The sequence below is a fragment of the Nelumbo nucifera genome, chromosome 1 (assembly GCF_055504915.1).
Source record: "Nelumbo nucifera cultivar China Antique chromosome 1, China Antique-T2T, whole genome shotgun sequence".
Taxonomy (NCBI): Eukaryota; Viridiplantae; Streptophyta; class Magnoliopsida; order Proteales; family Nelumbonaceae; genus Nelumbo; species Nelumbo nucifera.
In genome coordinates this window covers 86,339,744-86,364,743 of record NC_142649.1, presented here as the reverse complement: position 1 = coordinate 86,364,743, position 25,000 = coordinate 86,339,744, and the positions used below count along the sequence as shown (strand labels likewise).

At 35.0% G+C, this 25,000-nt stretch overlaps 1 protein-coding gene and 1 long non-coding RNA gene across 9 annotated transcripts; one reads left to right on the top strand and one right to left on the bottom strand.

Annotated features, from left to right (window-relative positions):
- Positions 1-242: 242 nt before the first annotated feature.
- On the bottom strand, positions 243-10,688 carry LOC148803515 (uncharacterized). The gene is made up of 3 exons (XR_016076144.1): positions 10,550-10,688; positions 7,206-7,369; positions 243-1,007 (listed from the first exon to the last, which is right to left on the bottom strand). It is a non-coding gene; the product is annotated as an uncharacterized LOC148803515 (long non-coding RNA).
- Positions 10,689-11,125: 437 nt separating this feature from the next.
- Positions 11,126-20,030, top strand: LOC104599538 (uncharacterized). 8 transcript variants are annotated; one of them, XM_088887419.1, is made up of 8 exons: positions 11,126-11,264; positions 11,590-11,687; positions 11,788-11,847; positions 12,008-12,077; positions 12,599-12,670; positions 12,890-13,096; positions 19,568-19,691; positions 19,790-20,030. In XM_088887419.1, the coding sequence occupies exons 2-5, from the start codon at positions 11,621-11,623 to the stop codon at positions 12,636-12,638; spliced, it is 237 nt and encodes a 78-aa protein (XP_088743545.1). In that variant the 5' UTR covers positions 11,126-11,264; positions 11,590-11,620; the 3' UTR covers positions 12,639-12,670; positions 12,890-13,096; positions 19,568-19,691; positions 19,790-20,030. The 8 variants fall into 8 exon arrangements, with proteins under 8 accessions (XP_088743545.1, XP_088743527.1, XP_088743532.1 ...); XM_088887401.1 differs by having other exon boundaries at positions 12,008-12,094; XM_088887406.1 differs by having other exon boundaries at positions 12,008-12,094; positions 19,776-20,030.
- The last annotated feature ends 4,970 nt before the right edge of the window (positions 20,031-25,000 follow it).

Below are 25,000 nucleotides of genomic sequence, written 5' to 3'. Positions count from 1 at the left end.
CTTTCCTGCATCACTGCCATCATTATATGTCCGTTCCAGTATGTTGGTTGACATTACTGAACTTAAGTGGTAGTTGGGTCAAAGTTGGTTTCAAAAACTCCTAGTGGCTAATGCTTCCCAAACATGAAAGAAAACTTATAATTTTCATTTATTTTTGAAGAAAAAATTAGATCGTTTTAGATAAACAAGGGGTGTGAAAAAATGGGGAATGTCAGATCATTACAACAAGCAGAACAGGAAAGTGGATAAACAAAAATACTTTAACCTTAATAGTACTAGCTTTACAAAAGAAAATTAACAATTGAATCCTTGGAGAGATACTATTTGCAGCAGAGAGGGAGCTAAGCAATTCCCTCTATGTCCTCTTACAAAGCAATCAAATTGAGGCAATCCCATGAAAAATAACACTCACATTCAGCCTAACACATGCCATCTTGCCAATGTACAGCAGCTCTACTAATAAGTAATAACAAATCTGCCTTTGTAAAGCCCTTAACTAAACAAGCAAGTAGTGCATTACAAAATACTGACTTTAAGATAGTATCTACAAAAAGAATAGAAAATCACATTTCTGTTAGTATATACATGTCAATTAGAAAAGTTGGAGCCCTATAATCCATGTGAACATTTTATGCTACAACCACTGGTTTCTTGTTTATGAGTAGCATCGAGTATATCTGAAGAAAAATGTTTTTTATCTTTAGTCAGCTACCTGTTGATGCATACAGACATTCCATCAAGGATGCAAACAGCTTGCATCTGACTGGTTTTGCTCTTTCTGCTGTAACTATTTTACATCTTCAAGGATGCGAAATTTTAGAGGGTATGCTTTCCATGTGGATAGCCCATTTAGTTATTCAACTGTATTTTGTATTGAGTTTTAAGTAAAGACAGAGAAAACCTGGTGATTTCAGTGGGTCAGGTTTGCTTCGGGTCTGCCTAACATGATGCAGGTAGAGTCAGCTTGACCTGATCCAACTTGACACCTGATCGAGTTTGACTGGAACCTGATCCAATAAAGTTAAGGCAGGTTTACCATTTAACCAAAGAAATTGACAACCATATAGATCTTTCCAAAACTACATTTTCCCAACTCGAAACAGTATAACTTATCAGCCAACCAGATCCACTCTATGAAGGGGGAGATGAATAGAAAGAAAGGAAATAAAAAAAGCATACAAAAAAATATGCATCATTTGAAGTTGGACATTTTGCATAGAAACTTGCAAGCCGAAATTAGCCTTGTGGCTTAGTGAAGACCACCAATTTAGGGAAAATTATTTAAAAGCCACCTGTATTTTCTAACAAAAATACTTAAGTCTCCCCTGTATTTGACCTCCATAAAAACATGTCTTCAAGTTTCAATTAAATATACTAGCATACCCCTTATGTTAGTTGTCTTGACAACACTGTTATAATTATTTAATGCTTTTAAAATCCTATTTTTGTGCATGAGAAACTGTATTGGGATGAGGTATGTTGGATGAAAAAGCTGGAGGCTTGGGTGTGAGAAAGTTGAAAGAAGTGAATATAGCATTGATGGGAAAGTGGTTTTAGAGATTCAGAGAGAAGAATGGGATCTGTGGAAGAAAGTAATTCAAGCGAAATACAGTATGAGGAGATCAAGATGAGAGCCGGATGAAGTGAATCATACTTTTGGGTGTTCTATTTGGAAGGGGATTGAGAAAGCCACATAGAGTTCAGTGGAGGGGTAAGGTATGCAGTAGGGAATGGACAAAGGAGTAAGGACTGTTGGTGTGGAGACCTTTGAAAGATGACTTCCCATCCTTGTACGAGCTAGCAACAAATATAGAGGCACAGGTGGGCGGCTACTTATCAGACAACAATAGAGTCAGGGCGTGGACACCTTAGTTTAGGAGGCAATGAAATGATTCGGAAGTTGAATCTTTGATGTGCCTGATGCATTTGTTGTACAATACCCAGATGGACATGGGCAGAGAAGAATGAAAAATGTCAGATCATTATCACAAGCAAAATAGGTAGGCAGATAAATAAAAATATTTTAATCTTAAAAGCACTAGTTTTCCAAAAGAAAATTAACAATTGAATCCTTGGAGGGATACTATTTGCAGCACAGAGGGAACCATGTAATTCACTCTATGTCCTCTTACAAAGCAATCAAATTGAGGCAATCCCATGAGAAATAGTACTCATATTTGGTGATCATTCAGCCTAACACATGCTATCTTACCAATGTACAGAAATTCTACTAATAAGTAATAACAAACTGGCCTTTCTAAATCCCTCAACTAAAGAAACAAAGTGGTGCATTACAAAACATTGATTTTAGATAATACAAAAAGAATAGAAAATCACATTTATTTTAGTATATGTATGTCCATTATAAAAGTTGGGGCTCTATAATCCATGTTAACTTTTTAAGCTACAGCAACTAAGTTCTTGTTTTTGAGGAGCATCCAGTAGTCCCAACCTCTAGGACTAGTATCATGCATTGCTTTCCCTTTATTTAATCTCATATATAGTGTCTACACTCAACAGATACAGGTATAGCTGAAGAAATATCATTTTTCATCTTTATCAGCTATCTGTTGATAGATGGATATAGAAATTAGATCCAGGATGCAAATAGCTTGAATCTGACTGGTTTTTCCCTTTCTACTGTAACTATTTTACATCTTGAAGGAAGCAAAATTTTAGAAGGTATGCTTTCCATATGCATAATCCAGTTGGTTATTCAACCATATTTTGTATGCAGAGTTTAAGTAAAAACAGAGCAGACTTGGTGATGCCAATGGGTCAGGTTTGCTTCAGGTCTGCCGAACATGGTGCAGGTCAAGTCAGCTTGACCTGACCCAACCTGACACCTGATTGACGCTGACTGAACCCCAGATCCAATAGGGTTAAGGCAAGTTTACCATTTAGCCCAACCCGTTGACAACCATATAGATCTTTTCAAAAGTACTTTTGCCCAAATTGAAACAGTATAACTTACCAGCCAACCAGATCCATTCAATGAAGAGGGAGATGAATAGAAAGAAAAAATACCATACAAAAAACATGCATCAATTGAAGTTGGATATTTTGCACAGATATATGCAAGACAAAATTGACCTTATGGCTTAGTGAAGTCACTACTATAGAGAAAATTATTTAAAAACTACTCGTGTTATGCAACAAAAATAATCAAACCTCCCCTGTATTTTGACCTCCACAAAAACCTACCTTTACAAGCGTACCCCTTATATTAATTGCCTGGACAACATTGTTACAATTTTGAAATCACATTTTTGTGCATGAAAAACTGTATTGGGATGAGGGATGCTGGATAAAGAAAGCTGGAAGCTTGTGTGTGAGAAAGTTGAAGGAAGTGAATATAGCACTAATGGGAGAGTGGTCTGGGAGATTCAGCGAGCAGAATGGGGGCTGTGGAAGAAAGTAATTCAAGCCAAATACAGTATGAGGAGATCAGGATGAGAGCCGGGTGAAGCCAATCACACTTTTGGATGTTCTATATGGAAGGGGATTGAGAACAGCCACAGAGAGTTCAGTAGAGGGGTAAGGTATGCAATAGGGAATGGACAAAGAGTAAGGCTTTAAGGACTGTTGGTGTGGAAACTGACCTTTGAAATATGACTTCCCATCCTTGTATGATCTAACAACATGTATAGAGGCGTAGGTAGCTGGGCACTTATCAGAAAACAATGGAGTCAGGGCATGGACACCACAGTTTAGGAGGCAATTAAATGATTGGGAAGTTGAATCTCTGATGGGCCTAATGCATTTGTTGTACAATGTCCAGATGGACATGGGCAGAGAAGATAAGAGAGTGGGGACCTGGGAGAATTCTGGTCATTTTCAGTGAAGTCCTTTTATAACCATTTAATATCACAAGCGGATAATGGCTTCCCATCTCATGCTCTGTGGATCATGTGTGCCTTCAAAGGTGTCTTTGTTTGTTTGGACAGCTTATATGAATAAGATTTTAACAAGGGACAATCTGTTGAAGAGAGGAATGGTGGTGAACAGAGGAACTTATTAGTTGTGTGAAGAGCATGATGAATCGGTTAACCACATATTCATTCACTGCAGTTTTGCCAACAAAATTTGGTCCAAAGTGATGAAATTATTTGCCATCAAGGGATGTTATCCTGCTTTAGTTGAGGACCTTTTGAAGGGATGAAGATTGGAAGGATTAAGCAAAAGAGGAAGAATTATATGGAACACTGTCCCAACAGCAGCTTTGTTGATGATCTGGCAAGAAAGAAACAACAGAGCTTTAGGGAAGAGGGTCTCTCCCGAGTCAATCTGTTTACAGATTTTAGGATAATTACACTTTTGGGTAGTAGTTCACAAAGATTTTATAGGAATAGACCATAAATCATTTTTTCGTTTTGAAATTCTTTTTTGTTAATGGTAAAGGAGTGGTGGTATAGGGATCAGAAGTGTATATAATGGAAACATTAAGATATACATGGATATGCCAAGGAAACTCAAATAAGTCCCAGAGGTAAATCAGTAGAACTGAATCTAAGTCTTGACTGTAAATAATGTGCTTTCACATATGAAACATATGTTTTATTAGATTATGTAAAGTGTGAACTACTAGAATAGTTAATGAAAAGTCAATAAAAATAGCTTTTAGAAGAATCTCTCTTTTATTTGGGTAGTTTTTAGCAGCATTAATTAATAGGATAATTCAAATTTGAAATATTTGTAATGGTTGAGTATGGGTTTGTAACAGTTTGTACCAGCTAGGCATCAGTTTGTGAAGGTTAAGAATGGGATTGTGACAGTTGAGTATGGACTTGTAACAATCAAGTATGCTTTGTAATGATTATGGGTTTGTAACAGTTTGTATGAATTGAATATCAGATATAAATGGTTGAGTATGGTTTGTAATAGTTAAGTATAGATTTATAACAATTAATTATCAATTTATAATGATTTAGCATAAGTTGTCAATGGTTTATATCAGTGCATGAATTTGATAGAGCACATTGATCAATCCAACTTGAATCTGATCCATTTATATCAAATTCAAATATCCAATAATAGTTAAAAACCATATTTGAATATACCCCCGATTCAATCTGTTATGATCTGATTAAAATTATAATATCTAAAAATATTTAGTAGATTGTAGATAGACAGATATGCCCTTTGCCCTTTGGAAGGGTTTGGAAGATAAACATATTTGGAATTCTATAGGAACTAGAAAATGTGAATATGCTTTGCATGCAACTAATCTAGATGATGATGATGATGATAATGGTGATTATAGTTATAATATGTTTCCAAATTTTCTCCAATTTTTTATTTTCTTGTGTGTATTAAAATAATTCTTACTTATAACACTTGTTTTTATTTAATATGATGAATAAATGACATTAGAGTTGTGCCCAAATGTGTCCAAATACCTTTATAGAGCTCCCTGTTCAACACTTCTAACCTTGATAATCCAGTCTACCCTATTGACTAATTTTTATATGACAAAATACCATTGGTTTATTTCTCTCCCCTGTTTCATTGCCAATTTCATGTTTACTCATCTCACAACCCACCAATACCTGACTAGTTCAATCTCAGTGAATGGATGAACTTATTATTGGAATTTTGGCTTAGAGGATGGAGATGAATAGAGATTGTCATTGTAATCTCGCTAAGATTTTTAGAAAATGTCTGATAGGAGGATCTCTGGAGATATTGGAAAGTCAGAGCATGTTTAAGAGAAAGTTAGAAAAGTCACTTGTACATCCTTATAACAAAATTTACTTTCATTTTCAATACAAAATCGTACTCATACTAAATGCCTGTAAAACTGTGCTTGAGTGAAAATTCACTTTAATTTATCATTCGCTCTCTTACCAAATACAGCCTTAGATGCAAAGCACGATAACATCAGTGATCTGCCTTGTAATTATTATTATTATTTTAATAAATATCTGCCTTGCAATTATTCTGAAGACGGGAATAATTTTAATAATGCAAATATTCTGAAAGAAAATGGATTTCAAGGACTCATAAGATTCAATTTTCCAACTTGAATAAAAGAAATAAACATGTATTATCTCCAACTTTCCAATTTTAAGAAAGTGACCACTTCATGTGAGATGCTTTCCTCCTGTATATGTTAGAAACCAACCATACAGAGATCATTAATATGGTATTCTTAATTTTTAAATAAAAATGCAAATACTGTTTTCAGAATTATTTCAGATATTAATTGAAAGGATTCTCTAAATTTGTGTGCCTTAGAAACACAACTCTAAATCAAGATGTCATGATCCTCAGTTCACTTTGAGATATCTATGGCAACTGAGATATTGGACCTTCTAGGCAAGTAAGATATAATCAAAATTGTCAATAATGTCCTAGCAATAACACAAACTGAATATTTGTTAATTGGGATTTAGTGAGGAAGATGTCCAAGAAGAAACAAAACAAATAAAAAACTAAGGATCTTGGTGGATTTGAACCACCATCCTCTTGAGATGTACTGGAGAAAAAGCTTCATTTCCTAAGTGCTCTACCAGTTGAGCTAAGGATCCACATATCAATTGCATACCCTGATCTTTGGCGAGAGGAAGGGTGGGTAGGGAAGGTTTTTAATGGAGATGCCTGGGGCCGGGCGGTAATCAGTAATTTGTAAGTCGCTCTTTGTAAAGTTGCTTTCTGTGTCTCTGTTCTTGGTTGTGACATGTGAGAACCTGGTTAGGTTTTCTAATGTTTTACATTGTACCAGTTCTGGCCTGCTTGTTTTTTTTTTTTTTTTAAGCAGTTTAGCTTCCTCTCAATGAAATATTCTATTACTGATAAAAAAAACTAATACATAAAACAATCACTTCATATGATAAATATTTATCTCTCATATACCTAGACTGGATGTAAGCCAATCATGCCCAGAAAGAAAATAAGCCAAGAATAATGCAGTGAGAAAATGAGAAGAGAACACATTTGAAAGGTGGAACCTATCAAATTTCAAGTGACAGATTCACTATTGATCATGAAAAATATAATCCAATTATTACTAGAACCACAAATACAAATCATCAACATCATCTAAGTCTTGTCCCAACTATATAAGATCAACTACATGAATCATGTTTTGCAATTCAATTCTGTTTAGTGCCATATCTATTGTTTAGCTATGAGCGCTTATTAAATTATCTATAACTCAATTATGATAGCAAAAGGATTGAGATATATAACCCGATAAATGATACCTGCATAGGATCATTACTTGAAATGAAGCCAGACCTCAGGCTAGATTCTTTGATTTTTTTTTTTCTGTTCTTTGTTTCTCCTTTAGATATTTTATCCACTTTGCAGACATGAGGTGCCAAAACCCATCTCTCATGATTGGTGAATAAGGTGTTGGATTTGAGGCCTGTGCATAATAATTTTGGTAAATGAATGACTGCATCCTTGGAAATGTCAAGAGAGTGTAATTCCTTGTTGAGATACATCAGAGTTCCTGATGCTTATTACAAACAGCAATAAAATTTAAAATAAAGTAGGCATTCGTTTGCTTATTACAATCTACACGTGTAAGATAAAGTTGGCATCAATTCTCTTAGCTGTCATTTCCAAAATCACTGACTCATTTAAAACGAAATTAGTTAAAAATTAATTTGATTATCCACTAGTCTTCTCTAAATGTCCATCTGACTACCCAAGACATATATTGAACAATGGAAGGATAAAGAACCTAATTTGTGAAAAGGGACAATAGATGGAAAAAAAAACACCATTAAACATCTACTGGGCAAACACCAAAGAACAAAAGCAATGCGAGAGAGTGAGAGTTGAATATGTATATGGTTACGTTTCTATATTGTTGATTTCTTCAGAAAAAAAAACAAGCAATCATTCTAACATAGATAATTGTTCATCATGAGATAGTAAACCATTTAACTTAAACACTCTTGCTTAGGAACTTGCTTGCATGAAAGAGAAATAACAAGGAATATCATTTAGTGGCCAAGCTGACTATATAGTCAGGTCTTTTCCTTGAGCATTCTACAGTTTTCTTCAGGGTAATCAAAGGAATTACTTGTTTCCTTTCCCTTGTCAGAAATGTAATCTTAGTATTTCTACATACCCTGCTACAATACAAGAAGGGTAATTCCATTTGATGTACAACCTGAATTTGGACTGCACTGATTTCTCATACAAGCGAAATTGATATGGTCATTAATATTGTTGAGAAACTATGATGTTGGAGTTGCATTAGAGGAATCAACAGCAATCTTCTTGTAGTGATTGTTTATGTGGTAAATCTAGGGGAGAAAGTATAGGAGGTGGAAGCTTTCCTGACAGAACATCTAAGTTTCCCTATGGTAAGCTTTGTTTTTTTTTTTTAAGTTAAGATTTATTATGGAAAATAAGAATTGATAGCTTCCAAGGAGTACATGAGAAATGCAGCTCAAGCAAAAAATAAAATAAAATAAAATAAACACCTTATTTAGACAAAACAAAAGAGACCATGCACGCCTGCAACTAGAGAAACCAAAAGACACCAATCTAGAACCTAGACTAAAATAAAACCAATAGCCCACCACCTCTGGAAGACACCAATCCAGACAAAAGCCACCTGACCCACGAACAACAGCTGAAATCCCATCCTATAGTAAGCATTTCATTGATGTTGGAATCCATAAATTGAGTCCTCAAGACAAGGTAGCCCAAATCACCAAAAGCAGAGAACAATACAAAGAATATGCAAATAGCCGCATAGTGATGAAATAATGACCTCAAGTAGCTTGATTCCAGGGTGGTTAATAGAGCATATAGTTTATTTGAGTTGTTAACCTAAAGTGATCATTATCTGTCATATGCATCAGCACCAAAACCCTTACTATTATTTACTGAAATGAGGAAAAGGTAAGATGGGATGGAATTAGAAACATGCACATTCTTGAGAACCTAGGTTTGTCTAAGAGGTGATAAAAGTAAGGAAATTAGATTAAGATGTTGGTCATGTGCATAGAAAATTACCTACTACATGAATATGAAAAAAAAAAAAAAAACACTTGGTTGCAGTTAAAGGTTTGGAAAGAGGTAGGGAGGAGGCTAAAGAGAAAGTAATAAGAAATGACCTAAAGACTGATAACCTTATGTGTGGGCCGGACCTTGAGTCCTTGGTTTCCCCATTTGTATCTTGAAGTGCTTTTAATGTTTGTTCAAGGTATGTCCACCTTAGCAGGTTTGTTGGTCTGCAATAGACTCTTGATGATTTTCAGAACGTTAGCATGACTGGTACTTCCATAATTAATGTAGGTGTCTTATTCTTTTTAATCATAAAATTGACTTAAAGTTTTGTTATTTTCTAGTGACTGGGAAGATGTTGGCAGAAAATGCAAAAGATTTCCCTGCTTTGGCTGAAGGACAGGTTAGACAATAGATATTTAAAAATGTACAAATTGTTTTTCCTTTCTATCCTTAGTGGCATTTTCTTTAGTAATAATTCTACCTTATTCTCTTTACTTCTTATTTAGCAAATTATAAGACCATTAGAGAACCCCATGAAGGCAACAGGCCATATCCAGATATTATATGAAACTCTAGCACCAGAGGGATCTTGTAAGCCAAATATTTAGTGATACACTACTCATTCAGTTTGCTCTCAGTGAGAAAGTATGATTCAGCCTCAAATTTTGCTTCTCCCTTTTAAGGGGTTACGATTATTTCGAAAATTCTCTTTGCTTCATGCAGCTGACTAGTCTACTAAGTGTTACTTCTGATGGTGAACACCTTATGTGATAGGTTGGGAATTATATTCATAACATGGCTACATTTTTCGGTAGTCTTGTCATTGGATTGGTAAATTGTTGGCAGATTGCACTCCAACTGTTTTTTTTTTTCCCTAGGAGTCATCTCTTCTGTTTAGCAGAAGTCTTTCCGGATGGAGAAAATATTAAAAGTCTGAAACTGGAATGGTTAATAAGCCAAATAGGACTGATTACCCAAGAACCTGCCTAGATAAGTTTGAGCATTAGAGATAACATTGCTTAGTGCCGATCTGCAACCATTGATCAATTTGAGAAGCTGCTAAAATAGCACATGCACATACATTTATCAGCTCCCTTGAAAATGGATATGACACAGGTAGAACTGTAGATTAGCAACACTAATCATAATAAATAACAAATTATCCAAATATTTTCCCCACTAGTTTGATAAAGCAGCAAATGCATCATTAAAGCATATCCTCAACTTTATCCATTGATAGTAAAGAAATTGTCTCAATTCTCCTTTCAATAACACCACATACCCAACAAACATTATCCACTATCATCCTTGAGAACAAAAGAATGGTTGCATTTTTCACCTTCCTCTTCTCCACCACTTTGTTCAAAAGCTGATGTCGGCAGCAGCCTTATTTTTATTTAACAATATAACGTACCCAAATACATAAACTAAATTATGGAACTAAATCTCTTTTTGAAGTTTGGTAAATTAATTATGAAACCTTTAAACTCTAAATATTCAGAAATTTATCATTGAATCCAATATGAAGCACATAGTTTAACAAAAGGACAGCAAAGAACCAAATACAATTCCTCACCTGAATTTTTACAATTTGGTTGGGTATCTTTAAATACTCTTTGCACCCCTTCCAACCATGGCCGATCTTTTGGGCTCGTTTTTCAAGGAGGAAAGGACAACCAGGTTAGTTGGAATCTCATAATTTTCATTACCTTTAGTTAACTGCCTCTGTTTGAATGGTCTGGCACGGAATGTAGCTTGAATGAGAGCCAACAACTGCTTGAGACGATTTCCTAACAGCAGCAAGTGATCATTTAAGGGAAAGTTGTTCCTCCCCGCCTCCATTTAGAGGAACCACACTATTCTCCTTTGCTGTCTCAATAGCCTTTTCTGCTGCAATAGTAGCAGCAACACTGTCCATAACACTTACCCTAAGAGTCAATGAAGAAAGGTGACTAGTCAAATCTGCTTCAGCTAAATATCCAGCAATTCCCTTGTGCCCTCTACTTGATGCCAAATCAGCAGCTGTTCACCCTCCAGGATATTTTGGAGTTGGGTCATCCACTGCACCTAGACCTGGTCACAATCTTACAAGTTTGACAACAGCTTCCTCCCTCATAGCAAATCAGCAAGACACTTGGCAGGGTGAACAAGGAAACTGATTGTTTGATTTTTTTCTTTTCCCTTTTAGGGGAAGGGAGGGTGGTTCTCTCTTTATCATTGCACCTAGTCATCTACTCCTATCGGCATAAAAGATTTTACTCTAATTTTATTGAAGCTCAAGAAAGGCGAAGGTAAGAATTCCTCTTATATACTGAGGATATTATGGTCATTGCATCTAATTTTGTGGAAAAGGTTTATGCATGTGTGGAGGAAAATAAGCTCCAAGTGAAAAGGTTGAAAGTAAATAGATTTACTGAAACAATTTTTAGTATAGAAAGTAAACAGGAATTCGGAACTTATAAATCTTGGTTTTCAACAAGATTTAATCTGCTTGCAATAAGCTTCTGAGAGTTTCAGAATATTTCCCAACGATGTTTGAGAACACATGCAACTTGTTTCTTGCCATATGGGAGTGTTTAATTTTGTTATCCTTTATACATGAATATGTATTTGCAGAGTGATCTACGAATGATTTAGGAGAAATATTATGAAGAGGCACATATTCATTGATGCCGCTTTCCCTTCACGTTTTGAAGATTCAAAATCCGCATTGGGTTAGTGACTTGTGTTTATCTAATCTTATGGAACATTTCATAAGTATCTAAACATTCTTGAAGAAACTGTGTTAAACTAATACCTCTAATTTATTACCAGAAAATTACTACGGCATGGAGATCTATAGGAGCCCCACTTTTGATACTAGCAAACAAGCAGGTGAGATGGTCCATTTTGTGGCGTATGTCACTTTAACCCTGACATTCTTAACAACCAATTCTTTATTTGTTAAATTTGAAGGTATATTTTCCTGTTTTCTGTTTATTTTCTTACTTTCTTAGCTTTTACTTATTGGGCCGATAAAAACTTATTTTTACAGATTGGAGGAACACCTGCAGTCATTCGCTACCTCTTGGAGCAAGGGTTTTTAGATGGGGATTGCATGACTGGTACTTCCATAATTATTGTAGGTGTCTTCTTTTTAATCATAAAATTGACTTAAAATTTTGTTATTTTCTAGTGACTGGGAAGACACTGGTAGAAAATGCAAAAGATTTCCCTGTTTTGGCTGAAGGACAAGTTAGACAGTAGATATTTAAAAATGTACAAATTGTTTTCCCTTTCTGTCCTTAGTGCAGTTTGAAGGTGAATGCTTTTACCTTACTGTCATTTTCTTTAGTAATACTTCTACCTTATTCTCTTTACTTTTATTTGGCAAATTATAAGACCATTAGAGAACCTCGTCAAGGCAACAAGCCATATCCAGATATTATATGGAAATCTAGAACCAGAGGGATCTGTGGCAAAAATTACTGAAAGATAAGGGCTATATTTCTCTGGTATTATGTTTCTTATCATTTATGCATTCATATTTTCTTTTAAAGTTGGAAGATCCCTTTACATAGCATATATTATCAATGAATTTCCCATTAAATGCATAGAATAAGTAATGACTGCAAGCATGCTGCAGGTCCTGCTCTTGTTTTCTAAAGGAGAAGAGCCTGTGGTAGCAACCATCTCTGACAATCCTATGAGTTTTAAGGTATTAACATATTGGTGGGATTACTTTGTATGAGTCTATGGTAGAATCCATCATCCTTTTACCTAGGAATTACATTTCTGTTATCCAATGCCTAAGGCCAACACTGTTAATCTAGTTCTGTTATCTCAACTGAAAAGCCTTTTTAAGTTTTTCCTTCTCTTTGATGAATCTGATTCCTTTCTTTATTTTGCTTTTTCTTGATTAAATCTGTTGGTGTAGAAGCGTTGGATCACATATCCTAAATCAACCTGTGAAGAAAAATGGAGAATACACAAAATGGCAAAGTAAACAAAAATTCAAGCAAATAGAGATGAAGACACAAGAATTTACGTGGTTCGAAGAAAATCCTCCTATGTCCATGGGAAGAGCACACACTCCAGAGAGAGATTTTTCATTAAAATTGTAGAAGAAGAAGAAGAAGTAGATGTAAATACAAGATAGCCGCTCCTTTTATATCTGACTTTGTGGTTACCATGCACTAATAGCCACTTTCTGTAACTACTTTATGGTTACCATGCACTAATAGCACTAATAGCCACTTTCTGTAACTGATTTTATTCTGAGTCAATTCCAACATTCTCCACTTTGACTAAAAAATAATTCTTCAACTCTCTTCTTCACCATGCTCCATTTCTCTATCTAGATTACCCCCTTTTCCCAAGGGCCTTCACAACTTAGCACTGCTGTATGTTTGAAAGATTCAGGCAATGCCTGAACCTCTCCCTTGGAAATGGCTTGGTCATCATGTCTGCTATGTTCATTTGGGAAGAAATCTTCTCCAACTGAATGTCACCATCTGCTACAAAATCTCTGAGCTTGTGATACCGCACATCTATGTGCTTAATCCTTGCACGGTATAGTAGATCCTTTGCAAGACATATAGCACTTTGATTGTCTCAATAAACACAAATGTTCTTCTGATCAATTCCAAGCTCTTGAACCAATCCTCTCAACCGTACAACTTCCTTGGCTGCCTCTACTACTGTCATGTACTCTGCTTCTATAGTAGACAGAGCCACCGTATCTTTTAATGTAGATCTCCAACTAATAGGACCTTGACCAAGAGTGAAAATATATCCCGTAGTAGACTTTCTTCTGTCAAGGTCACCTGCAAAATCTGAATCTACATACTTAACCACTTTGTTTCCTTTCAAACCATTCTGAAATAATAAACCTGTATCTTCAGTACCGTTCAAGTAGCGTATAATCCACATTACAGCATTCCAATGCTCCTTCCCCGGATTAGCCATAAATCTGCTCACAACACTAACTGCTTGAGATAAGTCCGGTCTGGTGCATACCATAGCATACATAAGACATCCAACTACACTTGCATATGGTATATGTATCATCTCCTCACGTACTTCCTCTATCTTTGGACAATGTTGAAAAGATAGTTTGAAGTGCTGAACTAGTGGTGTGCTCACTGCCTTAGCCTCATTCATATTGCATTTGGTCAATGCCTTCTCAATATACCCTTTTTGGGTCAACCACAACTTCCCATTGCGCTTGTCTCTTTGAATTTCCATACCCAAGATTTTCTTTGCTCCACCTAAATCTTTCATCTCAAATTTCATGCTCAATTCTTGCTTTAACTTAGCAATCTCATGCAAACTCTTACAAGCAATAAGCATGTCATCGACATAAAGCATCAATAGTATAATAGAGTCATCATGAAGGAAACGAAAATAAACACAATTGTCGTGCTTACTTCTGATGTAGCAATGTGAAGTCATAAAAGTGTCAAAGTGCTTGTACCATTGCCTTGGTGCTTGCTTAAGGCCATAGACCTATTCAACTTGCATACCAGTTGTTCTTTGCCATTCTCGACAAACCCATCGAGTTGCACCATGTAAATTTCCTCTTCTAAGTTTCCCGTGGAGGAAAGTTGTCTTCACATCAAGCTGCTCCAACTCTTATCCCACATAGCTACCATTGCCAACATGATTCTAATGGAACAGTGCTTCACTATAGGAGAAAAAATCTCGTCCACTCTTTCCTTTTGTGCATATCCTTTTGCCACTAACCTTGCTTTGTACCTAACCGGTTCGCTTGCAGATGAAGCCTCTTTCTTTCTATACACCCACTTGCACCCAACAACCTTCTTACCCTTAGGCAATTCTACTAACTCCCAAGTTTCATTCTTCCAAGGAGAAGTCATCTCCTCTTTCATAGCACCCATCCATAGTGAGTTATCCTTATCTTTCATTGCCTCTTTGTAGGTCATTGGATCATCACAATTAGCTGTTAATGCATATGCAACTGTATTATCAAATATTGGTCTTTTGATGTTCCTTTTAGCCCTACTTGCAACAATGGAATATGGTGGTTCCTCTTGGGATTGTGCAACTTCTTGGCTTTGATGAGAAGAATCTGTAGAGATTGGTTCACTACCCATTTTCTCTTCCTCACTTAGCTCCACCTGAATTAAGGTACTGCTCTTCTCACCATCTCGGATTTGCTGCTGATTTTTCTTCAACATAGAAGCTTCATCAAATACAACATCTCTGCTTATCTCAACCTTCTTGGTGTTAGGATTCCAAAGTCTGAATCCTTTCACCCCTTCATTGTATCCCAGAAAAATGCAAGGTTTTGACTTAGCATCAAGCTTTGTCCTCTCTATCCTGCAATAGGACATAACATGGGCATCAAAAAATTCTCAACTTTGAGTAATCAATAGAATTACCAGTCCATACCTCTTCTGCTGTCTTGAGTCCCAATGCTTTGGAAGGTGATCTGTTTGCCACATAACAGGCCATATTAACTACCTCGGCCCAAAACTGCTTTGATAAATCTGCAAAGATTCTCATGCACCTTGTCTTCTTTAGTAGTGTCCTGTTCATTCTTTTTGCTACCCCGTTCTGCTGTGGTGTGCCTGGAGTAGTAAGGTGTCGAGTAATCCCTTTTGTTGCATAAAATTTCTAAAAATCTGTAAAGGTAAACTCTCCACCATTATCTGTCCGTAGGTATTTTATCTGTTTTTCAGTTTGTTTCTCCACTTTTGCCTTCCAAATCTTGAACTTCTCAAAAGCTTGGGATTTATGCTTCATGAAATACACCCAAACCTTTCTGGAATAATCCTCAACAAAGCTAACAAAATATCGTGCTCCACCACTAGAAGCACTGACGATGAACCCCATGTATCTGCACACACATACTCATGAATCTCTTTGCTTCTTTTAGTAGATGTTGTAAAATTGACCTTGCATTGCTTTCCAAAAATACAATATTTGCAGAAATTTAATTTGCAAGATTTAACACCATCAAGTAATTTCCTTTTGTGTAGTTCTATCATGCCTCTCTCACTAATGTGTGCCAATCTCAAGTGCCATAAATGACTAGAATCATCATCTAAAGTGGATGCGACAACTGCATCCCCAATGATAGTTTTTCCAATTAACCTATAAAATGATCCTTTTTTCTCTCCTTTTATGACAACCATGGCACCCCTTTTAACTTTTATGACTCCATCAGCCCCACTATATGTACACCCAAGATCATCTAAAGCACCAAGTGAGACTAAACTTTTCTTAAGATTTGGGACATGTCTAACAATCCCATCAAACATCTTGATTTTAATTGTCCCAATCCCAACAATTCTACACAGCATTATTTCCCATAAGAACTATGCCGGCAACATGCGACTCATATGTAGAAAACCAATCTCTATAAGGAAACATATGATAAGAACATCCAGAATCAAGTATCCAAGTATCCAAGGAATCCATACCTGAGGAGACCGTAAGAAGATCTCCATCATTCTCTGTATCGAAAACAATGCTTACCTCGTCTATAGCTTTGCCTTTCTTCTTTTGAGCCTCTGCAAATTTCTTGCAATCCTTTAGCCAGTGACCATCTTCCTTGCACCACTTGCATTGTGTTTTCTTCAATTTGGATTTTGATTTGCCTCTATTCTTCTTATCTCCCCTCTCTTTAGATATGCCCCGTTCATAACACGAATCATTTGTAGTCAAACTTTCACTATCACTAAAGGTAGGCTTTCGCCGCATCTCGTTTGACAACAAAGTACTTGTGACCTCATCCATCACCAATGTATCCTTCCCATACAAGATGGTTGTCACCAAATGATCATACGATTCTTGGAGAGATGAGAGGAGAAGAATCGCCTTATCCTCTTCATCAATCTTCACATCTACATTGAGAAGTTGTGCAATCAATCGATTGAATGTATTCAAATGATCCAATAAATTGGTTCCGTCGGCCATACGCAAACTGTATAATTGCCTCTTCAGGTACAACTTATTGTCCACAAGCCAATGGTGGTTTCCTCATCGAGTACGTTGTACATCACTTCATCTGCCAAGTATAACTGAATCATGCTCAATGCCTTCAGATCTAACTCAGCCCACTCATCACTTGTCATCTTCTCTGCCTTCTCCTTTCCAAGGAGAGCTTTGTGAAGACCTTGTTGTACCAGAGCTGTCTTCACCCTCTTTTTCCACAACCCAAAATTCATCTTGTCGTCAAATTTCTCCACCTCGAACTTTATAGTCAACATCTTCGCCATCGTAAGTACTTCACAAATTTAATAACCTGGCTCTGATACCATTTGTTGGTGCAGAAGCGTTGGATCACGTATCTTAAATCAACCTGTGAAGAAAAATGGATAATACACAAAATGGCAAAGTAAACAAAAATTCAAGCAAATAGAGATGAAGACAAAAGAACTTACATGGTTCGGAGAAAATCCTCCTACGTCCACAGGAAGAGCACATACTCCAGAGAGAGATTTTTCATTAAAATTGTAGAAGAAGAAGAAGTAGATGTAAATACAAGATAGCCACTCCTTTTATATCTGACTTTGTGGTTACCATCCACTAATAGCCACTTTCTATAACTACTTTATGGTTACCATGCACTAATAGCACTAATAGCCACTTTCTGTAACTGATTTTATTTTGAGTCAATTCCAACAAAATCGACTGTTCTCTTTCTTTTCTGACTTTTCACAAAATCTAGAGGATCAGACCTGATTAGACCCAATTGGACTGCTCTGTTAAATGTTTTGTAATGGTTCAGACCATCACAATTGATGCTGTGATTGACTGGTGAGGTGAAACCCTCTAATGGTCAATATGAGGTGTAGTATGATTGATGATGAAGGGTACAATCTGTGAGGAGTATTTATGTGGCGCTGTGAATGAGAAGTGAAGTGGTGGACACATGTTATCGGACCTGAAGTTATTGACTGAAGGCTAGATGTTTGCTCATTTCTCTCTTAATGAAGTTGATGATATGGACCTCATTTTCTTAGTGACTAGAAGACTGTTGATGTTTACATATTCTTGATGAATTAAGCAGTCAAAAGGGGCAGATAGGTGAGTATATCTTCTTTTTATGTTGATACAAGGTTTTCATACCCATTGTGAGTGAAGGACAGTGATGTGAGAAGTGTACCAGAATTTATTCATTCTTGTGACTGATCTTGCTTTAAGAAGTGCATAGGATGGAATCCAAGGGTACTGTAGTTATGCCATCTGATATGTTAGCTATTCAGATTATATCTATTAAGCTTGGTGAAAGGGAGAATTATGCTATTTGGGCTCAACCAATTGAAGTCTTTCCAACAACTAAAGGAAAACTGAAGTACCTCACTGATAACAAGCCAGAATCTGGTACATCTACATATGTGGAGTGGATTCAAGAAGATGCACAGATTAAGTCCTGGCTTTGGAATTCAATGGATCAAAATATTAGTAGCGGGCTGATATTCTTAGAGACATCTAAGCTGATTTGGGAATAGGTCTGTAAGATGTATTCAGGGAGCAATAATTTACAAAGATTTATTAGTTGTTTCAAACTTTATTTAATTTCCAACAGGGTGATGAGTCATTGGAAGTCTGTTTCTCTCTGAAATGATGCAGCTATGTGAGGAACTTAATATGTATCAGCTGACTACCTCAGATGTTTCTGCATAAGGGAATAACTTTTGTGTGGCTAAATTCCTATTAAGGATTAAGCCCGGGTATGAGCCTATTAGATTTTAGAGTTTAACCAATCAAAGCCACCCCTGTGAATTTTGATGATTTTCATTGGTTAGTGTATGCCTAATTAGTACACAAAGGCTTGAGTGTTGGAGATTTGGATTGGAACCACTTATCCAATCCAAACCATCCATCTCCTGCAATCCATATCAAGCCCATAGTATCCTTATATAGGAGCTACTGGTCAAATTATACCACTACTCAAGCTTTGTAATATTTTAATTAAAAAAAATTCTGAAAAGAATGCCCAGAATCCAACTAACACACCCACTATAACCACATATGATCCAAGCTTGTTATGTTAATTAGTACCAAAGTTCATTGACAGATATGGTGGGAACCAAGTTCTATGACTATGGGGTTGATAATGACTCAAACAAAGTTTGAATGGGTGTGTTAGTTGGATTCAAAGTTTTATGGATTTCAGGAAATAATAGCAGTGAACGAACACATTCAAAGTTTTATGACTCAAAAAAAGTTTTAAAGAGAATTATACATGGATATATATAGTGGGTGTGTTAGTTGAATTCCATGCTTTACTTGGTTCCCACCATATCTGTCAATGATACGATCCAAGCTTGTATATATATTGATAAGTCACCTTAAGAACTTATATTTCAAGGGAGATTATGCAAAAAGAAGTTTCAGGCTTCCAGCCATTTCAAATTCTGAACACTCTAATTAGATTCTTCGGCTGTTTTGACTCTTGAGCTTTAACAAACAGCAGAGTCAACCATTTCTTAATCATGTGATCTTGAGCTCATTGGCTAGGTAATTAAAAATTCTAGTTCAACTAAATCAAGAGGGTTAAACACTTCTTAATGTGGAGTTACTAAATTGATCTTAACTTAAATTCTTGTTTGATGTCTGATGGGTTATAATTCTTGTGCAGTATTGCTGGTTATGAGGCATCAGGGACTGGGAGCATGAAGTTTTTGATGAATGGGTGTTTACTTATGGCTATAGCAGATGGTTTTATAGTTGAAATTATTGAGGAAATGGGGGAAGATAACATGGTAAGCTCCATTGATCATTCTCTAATTGGATCTTTTGATTTTCCATCCTTTAACAGTCTATGGTATCCAAAAGTTTTTGAGAAGAGCTGTGGATGCAGATTTCCAAGTGATGGTTCGAATAAAGGATCCTGGATGCACCAGGAAATCCTCCCCTGACTGTCTTGATGTTCTTTATAAGTTTAAGAAGCATTGGTCACTTGAAAAACTAGCAATGCAAATCAGATTACCAGAACTTGATTAGAAGTGCAAATCAGATTAACAGAACTGATTGTATTGAATCCTTGTTTCAGGTTTCAGTTTCATAATTAATGACATGTTTTTTTAGTAGGAAATTTTCAATATGCCACCATGCATTTGATTTAATAATTTTATGCTTTAGGTTTAAGTAGATGGCAACAGCTATTATTATTTAAAATATAAAAATAAAATATAATCCGGTGGTCATAGAAACCACCGCCTTTGGCAAATCAATATACCTAAGCTGGCGTTTTGTAATGCATCTATGCCGGCAGTCGCAACTGCCACCTTTGATGAAATAAGACATTTATGGCAACGGATTAGATATATAACAATTCAGTCTAAGGTGGTGGTTCAAATCGTCGGATTCGATTACATAGTTTAGCTAAGGCGCTGGTTTATTAAAATGACAAATAGATCTAAACCGATGGTCCTGATCGCCGCTTTTGGTTGAAAAATAGAATTATATGACATCAATATCGGTGGTCTTAACTGCTGCCCTTAATGGTGCTAAGGCGACGGTCAAGAAAAAAAAAAAACATCATCTACCATAATCTGTACCAGCAGTCAGGACCACCACCATTACCAAATACTCAAATTTGTGTCGGTGGTTAGAAAGTAACTGTTGTTTAACTTAACAACAGTATTCTGGCTCGGCGATTTTGACCGCTGTCATACATTATCTGGGCCGGCGGTTTTTTATAAATCACCTTTTTCTGTCATTTGCCTAAGCTGGCGGTTCACTGAAAAACCATTGGCTTGGGAATGGTTGGACCGGGTCCCTAAGGCAGCGGGTTGTCTTCTAGGATGACGCTCATAACCTAGGGCAATACAAACATAGATAACGGCCACTGAACTGTCAAGTGTCAACTCATGTCTATGCCGGCAGCTTAAAAGGATAAGCCGGCGGTCACCAAACCGCTGGCCTAAGTAATTTTGCTTGTACTAAACGTTATTCGCAGCAAGAAAAGAAAAAGAAGGGCGTGATGATTCATGTCTGGAGTAGTTCAACGGAGATTTGGCTCTTAATTCTTTCTCCACTTCTTCCTCTCGTACCAGAAACCAAAAACCCGTGGTGGTTGTTCAGAGTTCACATCAGCGCCCCGCAGCGCTTCACACCACATCCCAACCGTTGGGATCATCTCCCAATGACAAATACGGAAGATGTTGTCAATGTACACTGAGATGTGCATGTGAGGCGCTGATCTGATCTCGGTTGTTCAATGCCATTGTTTGGCGCAGTTGCCAGATATGTTACGCATGTTACACAATCAGCATCCATTGTTTCCTTCTCGAACTCAGTCGATAGTGGAGGAGGAGAAAGCCTGGTGATATGTTGATATGTTGTTTTCGACAACATTTGGGCTTGGCCTTAAGATGGGCCCTTCAATTTTAACAAACTATCAACCCAAGCCCACTTGTTTAGGTTCCTTTTTTTGACTTGCAAGTGCATCTTAAAACATACATTTGGAATATTACATGTGTATTCCTATGAATTTAAGATGGGCCCCTTCAACTATTTTCAGCAGATTTTTTTTTTTTTCGGTATTTTCTTTCAGCAGGATCGGGCTCTTTCACGCATGTATCACTAGAGAACGACCCGTATTAAGTACGGAGCAACCACATCTGTGTATTATTTAGTTTGAAATTTACTATTTAGCTATAAAAATTTAAATTAGAAAAATTAATACGAGTCTAATTGGCAATTTATTCTGACCTACTTTGTTTGAAACCCATTTGTTTTTAATTTGATTTAAGAGATTAAATATTTGTAAACAATAACCCACTTTATTTGATATTTACTATTTATCTGATAAATCTATTTTGAGTTATTTATTTTTAAAGGAAATTAGGTTACACTTGTAAAAATAGTAAAATCAAGTCTGTAATTAATAAAATATTTCATCTAAAAGAATTAAACTCAAACCATTAAAAGTCTTTATAATTAATAAATCTTTTATTTGAATAAGAATGGGACCCACTATTTATCTAGTACATTTGATTTGAGTTCCTTATTTAATTTTAAAGAATTAAACTGAAAATGTTACAAATCTAATTGGCTTTAGTTAATGTTAATTAAGTAAAATTAATTAAATAAGTTTAATCAAGTGTTGAGTTTAACTAATTATAAGCTAAGTTTTTTTTTATCTAATTTAATCATTTCAGTATTTTAGTAACTATTTAATCATTTTATATTATTGAATTAACTTTTGCCCTTTAAATCTATTTTATTTGCTATTTATCATTAACATTTATTATTAAATCAATTTCTATTTAATTAACTTTTACTGTATAAAAGTTTTATATTTTTTATTATTTAAATATTTTTCTATTTATTTAATCATCTAAGTATTTAATTAATCATTTTGAAATTTCTAAACTCATTCATTTAACTAATTTTTAATCATAATAATTTTCTATTATTGAATGAAATAACAGTTATTAGATTAATTAATTAATAATCTAATAATTATTTTTCTTAGTTTCTTTCTCCTCTATGTAGTATGGAACCAAGAAAGCTAGTGGAGTCATATCTAACCTATATTAAATGGTAATAGCATCAATGTAATATAACTAGGTCAGTTCAAATAGTATTAAAGTTGGGTTGGGTGTGTTAGTAGAGTTTTATTTATTTAGTTGTGGGGACCCATGCGATGGGTTTTGTTAAACGAAAGTGATACAATAGAAATAATAGAAACGCATAAGAGTGAATACTTTTTTTACATTTTAATTTTTTAATAATTAATAATTATTTATATTTTATATTCACTTTTAATAATTTTTTACAATACAATAATAATAATAATAATTAATTTTATCTAAATTAATAGTCTAATCTCTAATAAATAATAATAGTTTAATATCCAATAATTATTAAAAAATTATAGCAAAAATACATAATTATTGAAAATAAATTTATAACAAAAATACAATAAGGGTACATTTGGTTTGCAGGCAAGGCCAGAAATTGGAACCAGAATCACCTATTCTTGGTGCCTATTTGGTTCAGTTTGGAATTGGAATTGAATTATGATTGTTGCTATTTGTTTGAAGTAAAAATCAGAATCCAAAAATTAGCTAAAATTTACAAATTTTCCTTGTAAAAAGAACTTCAAAAGAAATTTTTCATTGTTACAAATCATAAAAAAATATAAAAAAAAAACATCTTTAGAGGAGGAAGATGGTAGTAAGAAGAAGGGTGATTGATTTGAAAGAAGAAGAAGAAGATGATGATGATGATGATGATGGTTGGCGGTGGTCTTACCTTGCCGGAGATGGGATCAGCAATGATGACAACAACTAGTTGGATGAAGGAAGATATGGAGGCCGAAGGAGTTGCTTAGAGCCTTCAGACTTGTTGGTTGATTAGGGAAGTGAATTCAAAGGGGGTGTTTTTGTCATAAAAAGTAAAAATACATTAGATCAGAATGGGAATCGCATTCCCTAGGGCGGGGGGTTAGGGAATGCCCATTCCCCAATATAGGGGAATCCTATTCTGCCTAGAACGGGAATGGGAATCCCCTTACGCTCAACCAAATGATAGGAATCGAAATGGGCTATTCCAAATCCAATTCCAGGCTTCTATTCCCTTGAACCAAACAGACCCTAAATCTTGAAAACATATTAAAATAATCAACAAAATAGTGTAATCTCCATTAATAGTTTAATCTCTAATAAATATAAATCAATAAATTACAACAAAAATACATAATTATTAAAAATAAATTTATAAAAAAATATAATCAATCCAATAAGTACAATAAATTAAATTTCAAAAAGTTAAATAACAATAGTTTAATCTCTAATAATTATTGAAAATTTACTATTAAATAACAAAATGAAAATAGATATATACATAATTATTGAAAATATATTTATCACAAAAATACAATAAATAATTATTGATAATACAATAAAATATTCATTTTATTAGTACATATAAATATATAATATATAGATAAAGATTTTAAGATTTTATTATTTTCTAGAATTATTAATTGGTATAATTTAAAAAATGTTTTTATTATTAGTAAAATGATAATTGTAATTATTATTATATTTTTTAATATATAGTAAAAAACTTTTTTGAAAGTTATTTCATATTTTTTTGTTAGTTGGAAGTTTCAACACTTCTAAATTATTTAATATGTTTTTCATTATTTTAGTAGTATTTAAAAATTTTAAATTATTTATATTTTATATTTGTTTTCTAAGAAGAACAAGAAGAAATAAGAGAAAATGAGAACTAGAGAAGAAGAAAAGATGTTAGAAAGGCAAAAGAGTAATGCCGGTGGAAACAACCCTTCTATTATATACTAGGGCAATCAAAAAAAAATTACAACAGTGTCCTAGTATCAACTACTAGGAAATCTCTTCATCAAGTAGTCGACTAGTAGGAATAATATGCTGGTAGTAGTCGGCTACTAAGAACAGTATGTTGATAGTTGTCAACTACTAAGAATAGTATACTGATAATAGTTGACTACTAAGGATAAGACTACAAGCTAGGTCTCACAACACTCCCACTCAAGTTGAGCATAGACATATCTTTCATGCCCAACTTAAATAACAGTTCCATAAATCTTGTCTTGGTGAGCCCCTTGGTAAAAATATCAACAAGTTGTCTTATAGATGGCATATAAAGGATGTAGAGGTCCCTAGAAACAATTCTTGTTCACACAAAGTGTCTATCAATTATCACAATGCATTTTTAGAGGTCCAATTACTTTTATCCCCAACTCCTTTAGAAAAATCTAAAGCTGAAGTAGTTCAGCAACACCATGGGCCATAGCCCTATATTCAGCCTCGGTGCTTGATCTTACAACAACAATTTGCTTCTTGCTCCTCTAAGTGATTAGATTGCCACCTATGAAGGAACAATATCTAGATATCGACCTTCTATATCCATGAGAACCTGCCTAATTGACATCAATGTAGGTTTCCACCTCTATTTTGTCACATTTCTTAAACAGTAATCCCTTTCCAAGGCACGTCTTCAAGTATTTCAAGATCCTTTCTACTACCCTCATATGTGTAACTCGTAGAGCATGCATAAATTGGCTAATCACATG